The sequence below is a fragment of the Colias eurytheme genome, chromosome 6 (genome assembly GCF_061535395.1).
Source record: "Colias eurytheme isolate Ceu_HAF_F1 chromosome 6, ilColEury1 Martin Lab GWU primary, whole genome shotgun sequence".
NCBI classification, from domain to species: domain Eukaryota; kingdom Metazoa; phylum Arthropoda; class Insecta; order Lepidoptera; family Pieridae; genus Colias; species Colias eurytheme.
In genome coordinates this window covers 9,436,173-9,457,618 of record NC_142985.1, presented here as the reverse complement: position 1 = coordinate 9,457,618, position 21,446 = coordinate 9,436,173, and the positions used below count along the sequence as shown (strand labels likewise).

At 35.3% G+C, this 21,446-nt stretch overlaps 1 protein-coding gene across 4 annotated transcripts in view; it reads left to right on the top strand.

The window, feature by feature from the left end:
* Positions 1–608: 608 nt before the first annotated feature.
* LOC149907916 (insulin-like receptor) overlaps positions 609–21,446 on the top strand; it is a 90,373-nt gene continuing 69,535 nt past the window's right edge. For all 4 annotated transcript variants that reach the window (XM_090103032.1, XM_090103033.1, XM_090103031.1 and 1 more), the window contains exons 1-2: positions 609–871; positions 14,146–14,285. In XM_090103032.1, the coding sequence (XP_089959158.1) occupies positions 14,186–14,285 (100 nt within the window). In that variant the 5' untranslated portion in view covers positions 609–871; positions 14,146–14,185. The remainder of the gene's footprint in view (positions 872–14,145; positions 14,286–21,446) is intronic.

Genomic DNA, 21,446 nt, shown 5'->3' with positions numbered 1-21,446 from the left:
AATATTTAATAACTACCTATTTTAAATATTATAACGGAACTTGATAATAAATCTTTTCACCCTCTGACGTAGTGACTATAGTGACCATATAATATTTGACAGAAAATTGTTGGAAAGGAGAAGTAGGAACAAATCCCAATTATTTTTTAATGATATCGTATACGGTATAATCTTATTTTACTGCCAAAGTATCTAGTTAAAACCTCACCAATTACCCAACACCTACCTACCTACTTATTTTTCAACTCATAAAATATGCTTTACCAAAATATGTACTGCGTAGGTATCAATCACATCATATTATGATAATATGATATACGTACAGCCTAGCGCCATACCTATTATTATTACAACAAATTGAAAATGCAGGATTTCCTGGTTTGTCCTGGTTGTTCGACTTCTTTCCTTCGCTATCTGAGGGGGTGGCGCTGGCGCGGGCGCTGTGATTACATCGATGCCTCTGGATCGGGGTAGGAAAAGAACGCAGGCGGGAATCACAGCGGGAATCGAGATCTATCTTTACGACAAAGCATTCGCGTTCCCTTGCGCCCTACCCGACCGACCAAAAAAATAAGCACACGAGAACGGGCGAGCCGCATTCCTCGACTGGGTCGACGGCACGGCGGCCCCGCGCGCTCCGTTTCCCTCCTTCGCCAGTCATTTGCGCGCGTCGTTCGTGATAACTTGTCTGTTGTTCGTCCGCTCTCTATCGCGCGCTGTGTTTACAACTGTGTTTTTGTTATTGCTTTAAAATACAACCTGTGACAGTGACATAGTGAAATATATTGTATGCAATCATACTCTATTATACAAATACATTATTAACAGTGGTTCGAGAGGAGCAGACAGCCACGGCACGCGCCGAGCTCAGGTAGCGTTTCGTATGTTTTCAATCTGATTACGATTAGGCTAATCTCGTTCGACGGTGTCGTATGAAGTGTTTATTTGCATCTTGGTTTTGTAGTACAGGTGTTACTATAACGAACGTCCCACGTCACGTGATAGCATACATGAATCGACTAACACGTGGTGTGGTGTAAACAACAATGCTGCCCTTCTCTGCACCGCGGCACCGCATCGCGCCTCCGTGAAGCGGTTGAGCCCAGTCTCCAAAATACACGTCATATACAATACGCCATGTACCTGTTTCGTACAATTCTTAGAACTTATCTATAAAGTTTTTAAATTTGGTTGCTTTTAAGCAACAATATTACAGGCCTACTTAGCTCGCGAAATTAGAAAATCGCTTAATATTCAACAAATTTTATACGACCCATTATACATACCTAAATGAATGAATTAGTGGTCTAAATTAAACAGACAACTTTAGATAAATTGATTACCTAAATCCCATATAGGTAGGTAATAATATATACATATATATTTAAATATGTGTGTGTCTTAAACGCCTCAAATATTTAAATGCTTTCAATATAATAAGAAAAAATAAACCATTTATAATGTATTCGTCTTGCATATTAACATTTAACATAATATACTTATTAGTTATTACTGTACATACCTATTAGGTTTAATTTTTATTTTACATTTTGTTTATGTCGCTGTCTCGTTTTGTCATAAAAGTGGTTGATAAGGATTTTATTATTGTGTGATAAGTTTACACGCATTTAAACCATGGCCGAGCCTAAACAAATCAGTCAAATTTTTGTCGCTCTGAAATAAAACCGTTAATTTTCCTAATCATGTTAAAAAAATGATATTCCTCAATAATTACCTACATACCTACCTACCATACCTACCTAATTTATTTTGTAACTTTTAACACAGATAAATCAATCATAAAGATGCATATATATGTTATAGTCAAAGTCCGATACACAGTCTCTTCGCGGAAGGACTGGTTTATCCTAGGTTTGGCCAAAGCCATCAGTCAATCCCCGAAATACATTTCAATTTCGCCCTTTGCCTGAAGTATTTTTAGTCAAACCCAGGAGCTCCTAACTTTTCAGTCAAACGTCGAAAGTAAATTATTCTGTTTCGGTTTTGGCCTAGTCAATCCTAGAAGCGACTGCAATTCTTCTAAATTATTAAAACAATTAACATTAATGCCTCACCATGTCAGAAAAATGATTAATTTGTCACTTTAATTACCTAAGAAATTATTAAAACAATTAACATTAAAGTTAATGCCTCACCATGTCAGAAAAATGATTAATTTTTCATTTTAATTACTTATGAAATTATTAAAACAATAAACATCAATAAAATGTTATTTTTTTATACTTAATCTTATACAAACTAACCTCCGTATATTCCAAAGCATTTATTTATTTATTTTATACTTTATTGCACATCGTACAAAAGGCGGGCCTAATGCCACACGGCATTCTCTCAAAGCATCTCAAAATATATAAAAGTGAAAATCACTTAAGCTGACCAATCAGGTGTCAGAACTGGCAGAGTTAAGCGGTTCTTAAGACTTGAAAGCTGCTTAAATGATAAAATGCTTCCAAATATACGAAGATAAGACACTTCATACCTATATCGGAGTTTGACTCGTCAAACCCCGATTTAATAAAATTGTGTTTTGACGTTTGCCTGACCAAATTAGTCTCTCCCAGGTTTGACGAAAATTGTTTAGTCAAAGGCCGAAAATTTACATTTATTTGGGCTTTGACTAAGTCATTCAGTCTGACCTGAGGATTGACCAGTCCAACCTAGGAGCGCCGGAGCTTCGGAGTTTGCCTATAACATATATGTCATTCAATATGTAGGTAACACCAACTTGCCAAATTAGGTGTGAAAGGGATAAAAAAAACATACAGGCGTCCATAGGCGTCATTCAACGTCATATTTTCTTGTTACAATTTAATGGTCATAGTGCAATCTCCAGTGTATTAGATATAAGCTTCTTGGTAATACCTACCACCTACCTAAGCTAAGTAATAAAAAATTAATACTTTCATATACCTACCTACCTATATGAACACTTTTATTTTTTATTTGTCTGTTGAATTTGGCTTGTTTGATAATAATTATATTATCTGTATTTTGAGAACGTCACATTGATAACAAACTTCAAGGATTGTTTGTTTACCTTTCGTTATTTCATGAATCTAATTACCTTCATAGAATACCTAATTTAGCATAAAAACTTTTATAACAAAAATGTAAGTACCTTAAATACATTTTTAAATATATAAAAATACGTTATAGGTATTATGTGAAAGAAATGTTATTAAGTGTAGAGAAAGAATTAATGTTATGTAGGTAAGTCCATAAAAAACTAATATTTAAACCTCAATTGGTAAAGGTACCAACTTAGTGAATTTCAAGTTGGCTTAAAGTTTAAATAAATATTAAAAATAAATTGAATGTGGACTAACTATCTAATAAGCATTTATTTTTAATTTACTTAATATGTACATAATTATTTTAAATACCAATTAAACAATTTATATTCTCACACGTACCTACGTGAAATTTGTGAAATGATTGACATCCACGGGCACAAAAAATGGCGGTAAATAAAACAAAATGGTGTTGCCAATCAAAGATGACGGAAATTTTTACACAGTTTAAATTTTTAAATGCTCACAATATAATATTGTTTTATTAATATATAATAATATGTAATGCGAATAATAATATTATGTACAACATGAAATATATACATAAATATAACATTTCATGTTGTACATAATATTATTATTCGCATTACAGATCATACATTAAACATAAATTCTATCGTATAGGTACCTTGGCATACCCGCATTTAATATTTTGAATAATGAGCAATGCGCTTATAATTTTATGAGAGCCAAAGAATCCATCATAATATCAATTATTATCTGAGACGGACGCGACGCTTAGTGACTTCTCAAATATGTTTTACAATACAACTTTTCAGCGTGAGAATAATATGTACTCATTACAACTAAACAATTACACTTACCAAATACAAAGACGTCACAACAAAAACAAATGTATGACGGAACAACTAACGCACGATTTGCCTGTTTGTACCTTAGAGAGTATAGTGTTCTGGGGTACTTACCTACCTACATGACACTTTCTTATTGTGATGTCGTTGGCCAAGCCTAATGTATAGATAATTAGGGTGCTATTAGATCTGCGTGCATGTGACTCTGTGCGTGTTGAATGACGAATATTGGCCTGTGGCGGGATGCCCGGGAGTGAAGCAGCGACATAAAAACGCAAGAAAGTATTCGATCGTGCCAAATAATATCCGCACACTGCGCACCACGCATCGTCTTCAATTTAGAGCCATAATTATTAACAATAGTATTTTCAATATCATCAGCTATTAAAATACGCTGCTAAATGCGTTTGTAAGTATTGATTATTAACACGTTTTCGAAACCTTATATTTCTATATACGTTCGTTGCTAAAGGGAAAATTTGTTAAATCAATCGGAATAAAAAGAAATTGTCTTTTTCTAGATTAATGGTATTTTTCGCAATGGGACTCTTTAATTACTTATTATGTGATGTGTGCTAGTAATTAGATTTTTCCTTGTAGTTTTAAGTGGCCGCCCACACTCCACGTCATTAAAATTATTTCATATCTTTAATAATAATTGGAATACCTATCTACCCATATCTACCAACTGAAAAATTCTTCAGAAACTGATGACAAATAGATATGAGTTTATTTTCATGTGTGTTTTTCCTTTTTTTGATATTTACAGTTATATCTAAGATATTAAAGATTGTTATTTATTTATCGGTGCCTTGAATATTAGCATTCTTTAGAAAACATTTTTATTACATAAAGTTATGTTACTAGTACAAACATTATTTTGCACATAATAGGCACTTGGATGCAATTGCGGGATTGTTAATAAATATTAATTATTACTATCATGTTTTATAATTTTATTATGTTTTAAAATTCAAGAAGGGATTTACATAACTATTCTTTATATGTAATTTGCCTTTGCCAAGAGTTTATTATATATTAAATTGTTTCGATTTAAATGCAGGATTTAACATCGAACCTTTTATCTATATATAATTTATAAATCGATTACTCTTTTTCGTAGTTTGTATTGCAATTTTTATTATTACATAACCGTACGATTTTCTCGTATTTGCAGATTTTTGTAGTACATACGTACTAAATTTCATAATCTATACTAATATTATAAAGCTGAAGAGTTTGTTTGTTTGAACGCGCTAATCTCGGGAACTACTGGTTCGATTTGAAAAATTTTTTCGGTGTTAGATAGCTCATTTATCGAGGAAGGCTATAGGCTATATATCATCACGCTACGACCAAGAGGAGTGGAGCCACGGGGGTGAAACCGCGCGGATCAGCTAGTATAGTATAAGAGTATAGATGGCGGGTAACTCTTTAATTTTATTTTATTCACTAAAATCGATTACCTAGTTACCGGTTAAGTTCTGAAATTAAAAAAAAACCTTTTATTTCCACACAACCTTGGACAGTTTTACAATTTGTGTTAGTAAATGTGTAATTTATTATAAATTAACTACATAATTATTATTTGTTGTGTTGGATCCCACATTGGGTGAAGGCCTCCTCCATCTTCCTCCACTTGTGCCGGTCTTTACCGCAGGAAACCAAGTCCTTCCCAGCTATAGCTACAATGTCATCAGAACACCTATTTTGGTCTACCTACATTCCTCAATCCTTCTGGTCTGAAAGCAATTATAAATTACAGACGTACGGACTTCACCATTTAGAATTATTATTGTAGTGTATGAATACAACAAATGTCGTTGTTTTTTTTTTAATATTCTAACATAATAGGATGAGTTTGATATACATATTAAAAAATTAAAGTCCTTTCTGATTGTATTAGTAACAGAATAAGAAACGTGTTTATAAATAACTATATCTACATTGTAAATTATGTTCAGCTGTTGCTTGTTAGCGATAAGAGAGTTCGTATATACCTTGAAGTCTTATCAAAACAATGTACCGAAAACATTTCGCAGTTAATGTGGCCATGATCGATGTGACTCGCTTACCTACATGAGTACATTTGTATTTATATTACGTCCAATTTACAAATTTAACAAAAAAAAATGGAAACATGTTTAATTTAATCGCTTAAAATAATGTAGACCTACTGTTTCTTTGTACGTTCACTCCATTTGGAATGTACGTGTTTATCAGAATCTACCTAAGTACGAAGTTACATTCGGTAAAGTGTAAACCTATGGGTAAAGCTCATAATAATTTCGAGTAGTGTCACCTGGATCATGTCCAAATTCTTTTGATTTACTATCATTTCACTGTACAATATATGAATGCCGTGTGATAGGTAGCAGCTTTAGGTTAAAGTTCGTCAGATTTTTTCTCTTATCAGTTACAAATAATTTACTACTGAAATTACATTTGATAAATTGTAAATAACGTGTCATGAAAGTTTACTCATTAAATTATGGTGACGATTTGTGCATACTTTTCGTACAAATAATTACGACAGTAATAATTATTATACTCCATCGTACGACGCCAGGAGGTAGAAGGGAGTAGGGACATGTAGGTTAAGCTGCAATGAGGTAATTCCGCGTGTTCCTTGCGAGACAGGCATCAGGGGGTGGGGTGCAATGTTTTGGCCACGAAGTATCGCGCCGCCGCACTGGCCGCAGGCCGATCGATCGTGCTGCGTTGCGCTGTTCTATTATTTATTACCGAAAATATGGCGGCGTGGTGCGGCACGCGGTCGTCAACCTCTGTCCGCCACGCTATGGCGCGTAAACAACTCGGAATGCAGAGCAGCGCGGGAAACTCACCTCCCTTGTCCCTTGCCTACCTGCCGAGCGTTATGTCCGCGAAATCCTACTACGAGTACGGACGGTACGGGATGCAGCTACTGCAAACTCGGTTATTAGTTTTTACGTCCACTCAATCGTATTTCTCTTTCACTCCACCGTGGAAGCGACGCTACTCTAGCAACGTGGTATCCACGTGTTCAAGCGATTGCAGTTTGTAGCATGATGCAAACTGCACACTTAGAAATTGCTCATGGTGATTTAACGTTTTGAACTTTATAGATACTTAGCCATGATAAATTAATTGATGTGTAATGTGCAAGTTGTACTTACCTAAGTACTTAAACGTGTCCATTTGCGATTGTCCTTTTTTAATACTGACTATAAAATTTCGAACCTTAAAAATACATGTAACATGTAAGAAATCGCTTAGTAGCGATAAGGCCGCCTTTTTAGCTTAATAACATACTAGCTTTCCACCCGCGGCTTCGCCCGCCCTGTCAAAGAAAAACCCGCATAGTTTCCGTTCCCGTGGGATTTCCGGGATAAAATCTATCCTATGTCCCGGGGCAAAAAGTAGCCTATGTCCTTTCTCGGGTATCAAAATATCTCTATACCAAATTTCATGCAAATTGTTTCAGTAGTTAAGGCGTGATTGAGTAACAGACAGACAGACAGAGTTACTTTCGCATTTATAATATTAGTATGGATTGTCTCTTTTTTTTTTTACGTGTATTTACTTGGTGCTGAATAAAGTGTATTTATTTATTATTTATTATTATTTATTATTATGTTTCATCATGTCATAGTAAGGTAAAGCTGGCATATAATAACTTTTTGGCGATTTAGTTTTATAATAGTTCTTTGGTTATAACTTATAAGTAAATCAATGGATCACTAGGCGGGATTCGAACTCGCGTCTTTTTAGCCAAAGACGCGTGCCTGATGCCGTGACGCGTGCAGACTACAAGTACCTATCTGAGGTATAACTATCACTACATATTCGTATTTCTTGTATTAATATACAATTCTATACAGTGGACCGCGATACTCCGGTCCCTGGCCTATCCGTCGCCCCCTGTAATCACAATATATATCTATAACCAGCGACCCGCCCCGGCTTCGCACGGGTGCAATGCTGATACTAAATACACTACAGAAAAACTGTGAACGTTGTATATAAAAACATAGCGGCCCGCTCCGGTTTCGCACGGGTATAAAATATACAATAGCCGGGCGGCCGGCCGGTACCGCCGCAAACGCTACGTCCCGCGATCTTCGAAAATATTCACTTAAATCATACGGTGTAAAGGGCCATATAGTTAGATCTATATTAAATGAACAATGTATTCAAGGTATTTAATTGGTTAAGGATTAATGCTGTATTGGTTAAAATCGCTTCGAAAATTAGCCATTATTTGTCGTAAAAAGTAAATGACAAAAAAAGTTATTGTGGGTTATCCATAAGAGATAGACATATACCATCGCGGACTTTTCTGTAGACCTTTTCAATGTGTATAATACTTAGTAAATTATTTTGATAAAACTCGTAGGGTTCAGCCTGCGTTTGCAATGTAAGCGGAAAAAATGTAATTTTTCACGACATCACATTAGAAACCTCAAAAATAACAGTACTTCTCCACTATTTAATGGATGTTATTATACATATAAACCTTCCTCTTGAATCACTCTATCTATTAAAAAAAACCGCATCAAAATCCGTTGCGTAGTTTCAAAGATTTAAGCGTACAAAGGGACATAGGGAAATAGGGACAGAGAAAGCGACTTTGTTTTATACTATGTAGTGATAACTGAGTTTACCTATTAGAGCAGGCTCCAAGGAGATGTTCGTATGCAAAAATAGCGGACCTAAATCTGACTTCTGATATACTGACTGATGTATACTGTATAGATCCCATACATCCTATAGACAGATGTTGCCAACCAGGGTTAACTTTAAAGCACTATAGATTGAAAACTCATGAATATATTTTTTAAATTATTATTTCAAATAATTCACAATAGTCCATTGTTTACGATTCAATAGTTCGTAATCCATACTATAATATTATAAATGCGAAAGTAACCCTGTCTGTCTGTCTGTTACTCAATCACGCCTTAACTACTGAACCAATTTGCATGAAATTTGGTAATTTTTGGTAAAATTGAACGCACACATGCACGGCGGGAAATTTCAGTGTTTCGAATATGTGATAATGTAATATTCGGAAATGATTGCATGTAAGAGTGGCGCACATACATGAAACCCGGCGCCAATGCCCCTCCCGCTACTCGACGTCTGTATAGATTAGCATAGGCTCATGACATGCTTGATGCTACGACACACAACCACAAATTTTCAATCCATTTGTAAGCTATGTCAACCACCAGGTACATTTATATTGAAAAATAATTCTTAGGATAAATAGGATAAGTAATTGTATAGAATTTTACAATTTGTTATTGTTTTCGTAAATACATTATCTCGCCGAAATTGGAATGCCACATTGATAATTTTGTATGTATTTGGAATGAAGTAAAATTTACAATTACAATTCAGACGATAACGATATCAATGTCATCGTTCGTAATCATAAAATCATCATTGAAAACAAAAAGATTTTGATAATAGGTAGTTACCTACATAGCGTTGGAAAATATCGCTTGTATAATAGCGGTTTATTCCAAGTCATTGCCTTCACCAGCTTCTATTACAGCTATTGCTATTACGTAGAAACACGAACAGTTCGCAAAAATTGCTAATCTATTTTGCGATTCGTGAACAATTATGTTTTTTCGATAAAAGTACTTAAGTTTTTGTAATAATGCTTAATCACTTGTTTACTTTATGACACTTTACCGGTTGGCTGGCGTGGGAATCACACAGGCTCCCACGCTAATTACCCACCACTCTTTGTGTCTCCTCCGAGCCGCCGCTATCGGTGAATGAATTCATGTTCATCAATGAAATTTCCACACTTGTAAAGAGATTGCACATTAATTGTTAGTTAAAACAATACTCACACAGACCACGTGAATTGCCCGCCCGGCGCGGGCGTCATTGCTTATTATGCATATGGAAAACGATTATTATAGATTCGCAATACTCGTACGCTAATTGTTAATGGAAAAATGTAAAATTAAAAGGAAAATATTTAAGGTACTTGTAATACCGCGCGCTGACGTATTTTGACATGTTTGTTTTTAAATTAAACGTTTACGAAGAACTTAGTGTCCCTTCGTCCAGCATACTCACCACAACTCACCATGGAATCCTGATATTTCATGAATGTCAAAAAACTGTTCTGAAATAGTGCTAAATAGTGCCCAAAGGAAAAAAATAGTGCTCTTGTACTTGCGAAGTTATAGCCATAGTTCGATGAGTATGCTGGACGAAGGTTTCGCCCAGCATACTCACCTCCGTCCGGAGAATCTGTATACGCTTCAAACATAATTCATACTTCAAAAAATAGTTCCCAAATAGTGCCAAACGGTGCCCAAAAAGAAAAAACAGTGCTCGAATAACTTCGGAGTTATAGGCTTCGTTCAGTGAGTATGCTGGGCGTAGGTTCTACGCCCAGCATACTCACCTCAGTGCGCGAATATCGAACGAGCTATAGGTATAATTTACGTCTCAAAAAATTGTACTTGAAATAGTGCCCAATATCAGTCCAATTTTTGCTTGACTTTTGACTTAGAAAACCATTAAATTTTAATGTAAACTTCTACATACTAACGTAAAATGGGGTACAGTCGTCGACACATGTTTTTGGACAAAAATATTAAACTTTCTAATTGTAGACTTCATGTTATTGGAAATAATTATGGTATTTTCTCACATGTCAAAAACTTTCGATTAAATGCATTATTATATATTTTATAAATAATAATAAATGAATGAAACTTTAAGCGTAAATGAAGTCTATTACTTCATTGCATTGTGTGTTTGTCTGAATAAAAACAGTCATTTGCAGCCAATAAAATTAATATCTTGAAAAATTGTAAAAAGGAAATTATACAGTTTCTTTTTGTATATATGTTGCAGGCAAAACTTATAACCAGTCAAAACTAGTACTGTGACATAGTTATACAAATTTTTAAAACTCTTTCCAATAGTTTCATCAATGAAAGGTTTAGCAATAAAAAACATTTTTAATTACTTACGTTATTTATTACTATTTAAAGGGCCAAAGTAATCAGAATTCTAGTTAACTAGTTCACAGCTTTTGTTAACATTCATAATATAATCAATGTAAATAGAAAAAATTGTAGTTTTAATATTGTATATAATATACATATAAAAAAATGTTTAGCGTCGCGGGCGCCGCGCGTCGTAAGCCCCATACCTATTGACCGTACTTGCATCCATTACTGCCACACTATATTGAACTTTATCACATGAGGAATACAGGTCAATTCCGTAAACGTTGTGGTACCGTCCTTGATCCGGAAAATGATTATTTTGAATAATTTTGTCAGTTGTAATGTAAGCATTAATAACAGCAACTTTATTTTTCATGCATGATTTACTTCATTTGATATCTTAATCCTTCAAGCGCCGTGATCTAGACAAATATATAAAATCATTGTTCCTAGCTACCGGGGTCCCATGCGACGCGCGAAGGCTTAATCATATTATTATAAAGTATTACTAAAATAATGTGTAATTAATAATATTGCGATTCTAAAGTAAATACTCCCTTACATAGACAATATAACAAAACAAATAATTTACACAAGACAAAAATTGTTAGAAAGAAAGTTAATAATATTGTATTCGACTGTACTCAATGTAATGTATGTAGAAGTTTACAATCAAATTTAATGGTTTTCTAGGTCAAAAGTCAAGCAAAAATTGGACTGATATTGGGCACTATTTCAAGCACAATTTTTTGAGACGTAAATTGTTCCTATAGCTCGTTCGATATCCGCGCACTGAGGTGAGTATGCTGGGCGTAGAACCTACGCCCAGCATACTCACTGAACGAAGCCTGTAACTCCGAAGTTATTCGAGCACTGTTTTTTCTTTTTGGGCACCGTTTGGCACTATTTGGGAACTATTTTTTGAAGTATGAATTATGTTTGAAGCGTATACAGATTCTCCGGACGGAGGTGAGTATGCTGGGCGAAACCTTCGTCCAGCATACTCATCGAACTATGGCTATAACTTCGCAAGTACAAGAGCACTATTTTTTTCCTTTGGGCACTATTTAGCACTATTTCAGAACAGTTTTTTGACATTCATGAAATATCAGGATTCCATGGTGAGTTGTGGTGAGTATGCTGGACGAAGGGACACAGAACTTACATCATGAAGTGACGTCAAGGAAGCAAGCCAAACAAATAGAGATAGGCATCTCAGCGGGCGTTACCCGACAGTTATTAATAGTAACTGTTTGAAACTGTGAATAGCATGCTAGTTAAAAAGTTGTAACTCAAACGCTCAATCGCCTTTTTTCCAACCATATGACTAATGAGCTGCGAGAATAACAAGTAACGTCGTAAATTCGACGAGTGCGACGTCTCATATTTCATCTTGTCTGAAAAATATTTTATGAATGACTGAAACGTGAGATGCATGTGCCTTTTAAGTTTTAACCGAAAAACTCGTTTGTCGGGTTCATTGTACCAACATTGTACTGTGGATTGCAATAAGGCTATCTCTATTATAATTTGCGGAATTTATCACTAAGTACCCAACAATATCGTTGATGCAATACTATGTTTATATTAATTATAATTCTCTTTATTAAATGTTCCACGCAATCTCGATGAATTAAAACATATATAACAACACTAGCTGCTCCGCGCGGTTTCACCCCCGTGGCTCCACTCCTGTTGGTCGTAGCGTGATGATATATAGCCTATAACCTTCCTCGATAAATAAGCTATCTAACACCGAAATAATTTTTCAAATCGGACCTGTAGTTCCCGAGATTAGCGCGTTCAAACAAAAAAACAAACAAACTCTTCAGCTTTATAATATTAGTATAGATAACAACCAATATTCCTCGCTTACCAACTGTTTACATTTGATTTTATTGTAATAGGTCCAGAGATTTGTAAAGATGTGCTTATCAATATGAAAATGAGCCAATTTGGCATCATGTCTGGTGTAATCTTGTTCTATGTGTGCGTATTCATTGTTCTGTCTGTATCGTGAAATCAATTGTTTAATCTATAATGACGTTAATTATTATCGATACATGTCTAGACAAATCTAAAAAATTAATGTCATGACATTACTTTTTAACAAAAGTGGAACATGAGTTTAGTAGTTTTAGTAGTCCTAATACTTGTTCGAAAAATATTATTTTTATTCGATTGTTAATAATCTAATACACACATCCCAAGCAAAACCGTGGTCGACAATAAATTTCCTATTTGGTATTCACCAGCTTTAAAAAGACTATTAAAGAAAAATTTAAACATTTTCGCAAATACAAGATTTACAAAAACCTAAAGTAGCTTAGAATCATACAAACTGTTAAGGGATAGAGTTAAGAATGTAGAAAATGATTGTTACCAAAAATATATAAATTCTGTTGAAAATTCCATTGAACAGAATCCTAAATACTTCTGGTCCTTTTTCAAATGTAGATCGAAATCTAAAGGCTTACCTAGCAATATTAAATATAATAACAATTTACTCACATCCGGAAACAATATTTGTAATGCATTCTCAGAATATTTTTATACTACATTCCTAGACAAAATTGACACAAACTTATCAAATTATGTATCTGAACTGGAATTAAGTAATTTTGAATCAAATTTTGACCTTTGTTCGATAAACATTGACTTGAAAACGATAAAAAAGGCATTATCCCAACTAGATCCTTCAAAATCTGCAGGTCCTGATGAAATCAGTCCACTGCTTCTTATAAAATGTGCCGACTCAATAGCCATTCCACTAGCCTATTTATTTAAGAAATCACTTACTGTTATGGAATTCCCCTCAATGTGGAAGAGAGCATTTGTTACACCTTTCCACAAAAAAGGTTCTAAGTTAGAAGTTGTCAATTATAGACCTATATCTAAATTGTGTATCATAGCCAAAGTCTTCGAAAGAATAGTATACGACCAGGTTTTGGCAGTATTTAAAAACACATTCATGAGTTGTCAGCATGGATTTCTGAAAGGTCGATCAACCGTGACTAACCTGCTGCTTCTGAATGATTACATTACTGATGCTATGGAGACAGCCCATCAGGTCGATGTAATCTACACGGATTACAGTAAATGTTTTGACCGCATAGATCACAAGATTCTCTTGCATAAATTATACATAATGGGCATTAGAGGTAACTTACTCAGATGTAGATTCTCCTAAAATATAAATAAATAAATGAAATATTTATTAAAACTTGTCTCAGAAATGTGTACCTATATGTTTGTTACTTTGTTTGTTTGCAGCTCGGGACATGCGGGCAGAGGCGAGCGTTCGCGCGGCGTAATGCGGCGCGCGGGCGACTGGGTTGCGTGGCCGGCGGCGGCATGCGTGCTGCTGCTAGCCTGCGACTGCGCATGCGCCATCGAAATGGTTGCACCTGGGAGTGAGTGTTGCGCTTCTAAATATGTATTATAATTAGTTCTAATATGCCTTTAATTAATTCTTATAATTTAGTAATTAAAAAAAGTTTTCTAGTGTAATTCAATATAATCTCAAATCTAAATATGTATATTATCACTAAAAGAGCTCATGAATTTTATCACGAAGTACATAGGTACTCGAATATTTGTGTAAAATATTGATGAGAATTACAAAAATCCCCAAAAGTATGTTCAACTACTTTCACTGTAATTAATCGCTCAGATTTTTTGGGTGCAATGATTCTTTCGCAAACTGTAAATGTCTGCATGAATATAATTTATCATTTCATATAAAAAGACGTGTGGCACTCGGGGACTGCCGCGGTAAAGCTATTGCATGCTATGCCTTCAAGCAACACCTCCGTGCCCGTCGGAGTGGGGAGCGTGAGGTGTTCTCGTTACGAAATTTCTGGATTCGGTCCCCGCGCTCAAGGCCCGCGATAGAAGCTATATGCAATAGCTTAATATACATAATTCAATAACTTCGTCGTATGTTTTGACTTTTGGCGTAGCTAACAGATATAAATTATTTAACTGAGAACTGAAAGGACAATCAAATTAGGATAAACCCCAAAAGATAACGCACGTGTGACACAAATTAAAGGTAACGCGTGGGGTGCTGGATAATGTACAAATGGAATTTCCATACCAGCTATTATTAAATACATTTATATTATAACTAGGTTTCCGCCCGCGGCTTCACCCGCGCAGTCAAAGAAAAACCCCCCTAGTTCCTGTTCCCGTGGGATTTCCGGGATTGTGTCATTTTCCCGGGATAAAAAGTAGCCTATGTCCTTTCTCGGGTATCAAAATATCTACATACCAAATTTCATGAAAATTGGTTCAGTAGTTTAGGCGGGATTGAGTAACAGACAGACAGACAGAGTTACTTTAGCATTTATAATATTAGTATGGATAAATATTTATAAGCATCATTATTAAATAATTTATAATTATTTCTATAAATAAAGAATTGAATTGAAAGATGGATATCTCCGCAAAGATTCATGAATGAATTTGTTAGGGTTCCGTAGTCTGACAAGTTCAGACGGTAAGGAACCTTTTTAAGATCGTTCAATCCGTTTAGTCTGTCACAGCACAATATCTTAGACTATGTTTATGGATCGATTTGCATGAAACTTGGTTCAAGGATACTTTGTATATGGATCTCAATTTTAAAAATTCAAAAAATGAAAAGTGAAAAGTGGCGCGGAAACTCGTAATTAAAATTGTTTTGGGTATCTTATGGTGAATACTTTTGAAATTATAAATAACTAGCAAACCGGGCGAACTCCGTTTCGCCACCAGATACACCTTTTCTTTGCTATAAACCTCACGGAGCCCGAGACCTTTCCAACGAATGCAAAACCATGGAAATCGGTTGGTGCGTTCTGGAGTTATAGCGTCAGGAAGGAAAACCCGACTTATTTTTATTTCAATTTCATTTTACTTTTTATTCCAAAGAAGTGCAAACTATAAAGTATTTTACGTAGAAAGAAACTCAAGACAGACAGAATCAAAAGGGTGCGCGCGGCCGCGGCCTACGGTTGAGATGCGCGGTGCGGTGCGGTGCGGGGGGGAGCTGCACGAGGCTTGAGAGTAGAAGAGGGGTAGGGACTAGGGTGCTACCACGATCGCATAAAGCAGGATCTAATCAGCATTGCTCAGACCTCGGTATAAGCTGATCCACGTGATGTATGGGGATCAATACACATCAGAGCTCGGCTTATACTAGTGTTTTCAGAGCAATGGTGCTGCCTGCTTTATTCGATCGTGGTAGCGTATTTTCTCGTTCTTTTCGATTCTTTTTAAATATTGTTTCTTGAATACTATACCTAGTTAGCGTCGGAACTCGCAGGTAGGCATTCATTTTGGGTAATGTTAACCTATAAACAGTAGCATAACTCATAAGCTGGGAGTACCTCCACGCGGTGAAGGCGGTAACAGTTAAATAACTGGCTAAATCTCCCATTACATTGTTATGTAAAGATGCCTTCGGGCTTACGTTATTGTTGAGTGTATTGGTCAATGTGTGGTTGTGCAGACGGTAACGCAGTCGAGCAACCACAGATCTTTGTTTCATTGTCAATTTCTAAAAGTAAATTTACGCTATCAAACAAAACAAAAAGTTCTTTTCAGAACTAAACACCACTTCATCTCTATCTTGAAATATTGTTTCAAGCTAAAATGGAACATTTAAAACTGAAGGATTATCCTTATGTTTTAGATCCTAAAAGGGTTAGATGGCAGTCACTGTTTTAAAACCAGACCAGCATTCTAGAGGTTTTGACCCCTAGATTAGGTACCTAGCCGACCCTAGCCATTGATGATGATGACGCAAAAAATACAAAACAGCGCAGTGACAAAACATGACTACGGAACCCTACTTTATGCGTGGCCCGACATGCACTTGGCCGGTTTTTTTTATGTTTGAAGTTATTATCTTGAATGAATGACCTCTAAATTAGCTGCCGATTTAGCCGGCCGCTGTATAAAGTAAAATATCTATAAAATTGTTTATATACGTTTGTTGTTAGAAGCGTCTAAGTTTTTTATTATGTATTAAATGAAACTATTTCGTAAACATATTAAATACGGGTTTATTATCACAGTTTCAAGAGAAAACACATATTTATAATTAATAATTATGTTTAGATTTAATTGCTTGAATTAAATCAAAAGTACTTACCTATATATTATACCTATACATATAAAACAGATGTTTGAAATACTTATTCTATGCACATTTATTTATAACGTAGAATTTTTTGCTTAAGCGAGCTTAATTAAATATTTCTTAAGCCTAAGTATTATAAAAATTATGTGAAGCACGTAAGAAATTTTTGAAAATTGACGAAAAGCCAACTGCAGCATTTAATACATTCTTTACCCGGCCTCCTTTATAAAATTTATTTTACGAGTTGCTAATGGATACGCGTCGTTAATTGCACAACCAAATTAATTAATCTTTTCTCGAACCGGTATTTCGTAACGTGGTTTATACAAATATTAACCATGAAATGCAGCACTCCTTGTGGGTTAGAAGTGCGACTATAATTTAATTTAAGAGACACATCTGCGCATCTGCAGTGGCATATAAGTTTATAATGTTCGACAAAATATACTCGTATATTAGCCGTCACACAGCACGACGCACGAGTCGTTTTGCTGTTTCAGTAGGGTTCGTGAATCGTGAATTCGTGATATTGCCCGCAAATGAATAATAGAAACTAACTGCTAAAATATTAAGCGGTGCGGTTACAGGGAATGTTATTAAATATAAAATATCCCTACTTAGTACACTATAATTCGTATGCTTTTATGGTGACTAATTTTGAAGACTTTTCCTCCTTTCGCTTTTCTGTTAACTAGGTATGTTATGTTAAACTTTAAGAGCAACTGTGAAGGAGAAATAGTACAATATCGACATTAAAACGATTTTGCAATTGTTGTTTTTGTTATAAAATGTTAAGTACATTATGGTAAGTGCATTACGACTACATTGTAAGTTGTAAAGATTCATGAACATAATATTACGTAAATTATGCCGTGTTTATGTTTCGAAATAAAACGATTGTACCAATGGACACTTATAGCGTTATCAGTTATTGAAGTATAAATAATTCATAAAAGAGTATTCTACTATCAATTTTATCAAAGCTATCAAGGGCGGAGTTGGAGTTACGTAGCGTCGATAAGTGTTTGTATTTTGTGTAATGTAAGCAACCGCCGGCCGTCCGTTAGCACGCCGGATATTTGCAAAAACTTCCGCGGACGTTGATCCCTCCCACCGTGGGGCCACTCGTGGGTCGTGATTTTATTTTTATTTATTTTCCCCGTGTTTGTTAACGTGCTATCGTGCTATCGAACTCTATCGCCTCGTATGACGGTATGGCCCTACACAAAAATTACTATAATGATTCTCCTACGTTGTGGACAATAATAATTATTATCACTTCACGGAGGTCACGGTCGTTTTAGGTCAATTGAGTCTTTCAACTTCATGTTTTTGACAATTATCACGATGTTTTATGTTCTTGTATAGCGATGAAGTAGATCCGTTGTGGTGTGTATATTTTTTGTAACTGATGTCCGACGGATGTTGTCGTATGTCCATCCTGGACATTCGGGTGCACCACTCGTCTAAGCAATGTGCCTCACAGTAATGCTATTTTAGCCTGTATCCCAAGAAGAGTGGCGTGCACATTGCACATCATGCAGCGTTCCCGGTATCGCGTTTCTTTTAATCCAAGATAACGAGTCAAGTCGAATTTCTGCGTGTTGTTTGTTTGTGGTTCTGCGCGCCGGAGCTGAGGCCTCGTTAAGGAGGCGCCTCGCATTATCTTACGAACGGAGCCGAAATTCATTCGACCGTGTAATGTGTGCGCCGATATCGAACTTCACGATGTAAACACGCACTGACGTTTCAGCCGGCGTTTTATAGCTAATGTAAAACGTGAGGAAGGTTTTTATAATTCATGCACTAAAAATTACGCGATTGTATCTATGTGGGAAATAAATATCGGCTGTTATATTAGGACGTTGCAATATTTAAGTAATATACCTATAGATAAAGATACAGATTTTGATTTTTGATGTGACGCGTTTGATCGTATCGATCTATCATTGGATTTTTTAAGTATTCTGCAGTACCCTGTACCATGACTGTTTAGTGTTTAATTTCCAATTGAATAAAAAACTGTTAATTTTTTTTTGGTTATTTTCATCTTGGATTGGAGATAATAAACAGCACAATACAAATTATTTAAACAAAACTGAAACAAAAACGCCTCATCTTTTCTAAGACAAACACCGGACAGACAGCGACCCACTTTCACGCCATTCATAAAATTATTACAATATCATCGGACTTTGAACCTGTCGGTAAACGTCGCCAGATAACTAGGTATTTCACAACAATTTTTACACAATGGGTTTCCCGCGAGTTAATGCGTTCTAACTGTCCTATCATTTTCCATGTTATGTTTTTGGAAAAACTGTGTACACAGTGGCTAAATACAAACAGCTTGTAAACGTTTCCGACTCGAGCAGTGTTCGTTCAGTTCAACCTGTGGTTCAATTTTCAACCCATTGATTGAACGATAAAATCAGAAATCCATAAAAGTGTTTGGGAGCACAAATAATAATTTATTACAAAGCAATCAATATCCTCGATGAGAAATTAAGTGGCGTGTGGGCAAATCAAAATATTTATAAAACTCGCACTTATTTCAAGAGATGACAGCATTTGTTTTATACATAAATGCTCGTGAAAACTCAACATTCAACAAGGCCGTTGGCTCCGCGTGCTTCGCTCTCAACTAAAAACACGGAAACATTCGCTACACGAACCCTTATAAATAAGTGAACAGTATTGATTGTGACCATTCAAGGGAAAATACGTGGTAATGGTAATGGTCAATTATACGATTAACGTATCGCAATTCGCAATACTACGATCTCACATCGATTTGAAGGAGACAGCACTCCTAGGTACGGTCCTAAATTCCTAATACGTTATCGAAATAAATAAATTACAATAAAATTACCTTGTATTAGATTGAACGGTAAAACTTGTACGTAAAAGTAAACAAAACATAATCTGTCCTCGAAGATACAGTAATAAGGGTTATTGCGTATTATTATTTAAAGAAGAAAAGATGAGTTCTGCCAACTAGCCTACCCTAATACTCTGGCACATAGCGTGCACGGCCACCAGCTGTCGCCGGGGTCGACGACCTCAGCCCAGACTACCCCATCTACGACCCTCTATTTAGATTCGCATGAATTAAATTTCCGCTGTAAGCCAAGCTCTATATTTTGTTTTAAACACGCTTGAAAAATGATAATGGGTGTGTATTTTATGTTAGCTAACTTGAGACTATGACCGCTGTCCGCTACACCCTTACCACGTGTATGATATTTTCGAAATGTTATAGTTGTTAGTGTGTAAAGAACGTTACACGTTGAGCGCTCTTGTTTTTTTGAAAGTCGGTTAAAAATGATAAATACGATGAAAACACGCTGGTTTTTGACTTCCAAGAAACGATAACACTTGGCTAATAAATATCAGTGATAAAATCAATGGCGCCGAGAAATTTTATCTTATCATTTTGTCCGGATACCCGGTATTAATGTTTGTTATATGTTATATTTGTTTAATAAATTATACGTCTCGTATGAAACGTTAGGTAAAAATATGACAAGTATTCGGAAATGGTATGAGAGTTCCAAAGATTAATGACTGCACTTGGCAAAGTTACAGCTTTTCCGTTGAAACTTGAAACATATTATGTAGCGAGGCTTTGGCGCTAATTTAAAATTTGTTTGTTTGCTAGGAAGTTGGATAGTTTTGTGCTTGTTTATAATGGATACTGATGCCTTTGATGGATACTGTAGAATGTGCTTACATATCATTAATGTATTATGCAACGCAGTTAAATCGTCTATTCGGTCTTGTGGATAAAAAATGTCTAAGGTTTGGTTAGTACGTAAAGAAATAGCGAATTGAAAAACATTTTTATTGATCTACACTTATGGACTATGGTAGAAAGAGAAGTCATATTATGTTTATAAATATAGTAATAAACAAGAAATATCGGTGGATATTAAAAAATCTGTACATATATAAGTTATGTATTTGTGCTAATCGGTATTATAGAATCACGATGTCGATAATTTAGAGGTATATATAATTTTTGATCAGTTTTAACGTGCACAATCCATATGTTTCAATGTTCATTCTTATATATTTTTTATTGTTAGGTATACTCCTTTTAAGTTTGTTCCAAGATCCGGTACGAAACTTGAAATACCGTGAAACTATTACATAAATATTTTAAAAGGAGTTAAAATATAAGCAATAAATATTTCAGTTGCTTATTTTTCTCTCGTTCAACTCGTTTTAAGGTATCTACACTTTCACTACTTTGCTTTTCGAATATTATTACAATGAGTCACACCTGAATGTAACCAAATCCTGGTTTGAATGAAGGCCAATATTCACTCATATAATAAACTAGCAATACCCTGCGGTTTCACCCACATAGATAGGGATATCGTGACAGTGAAAAGTCTACTATAGGTCGGACCATCAGGTTTAATTTTTAATCACATGAAAATCA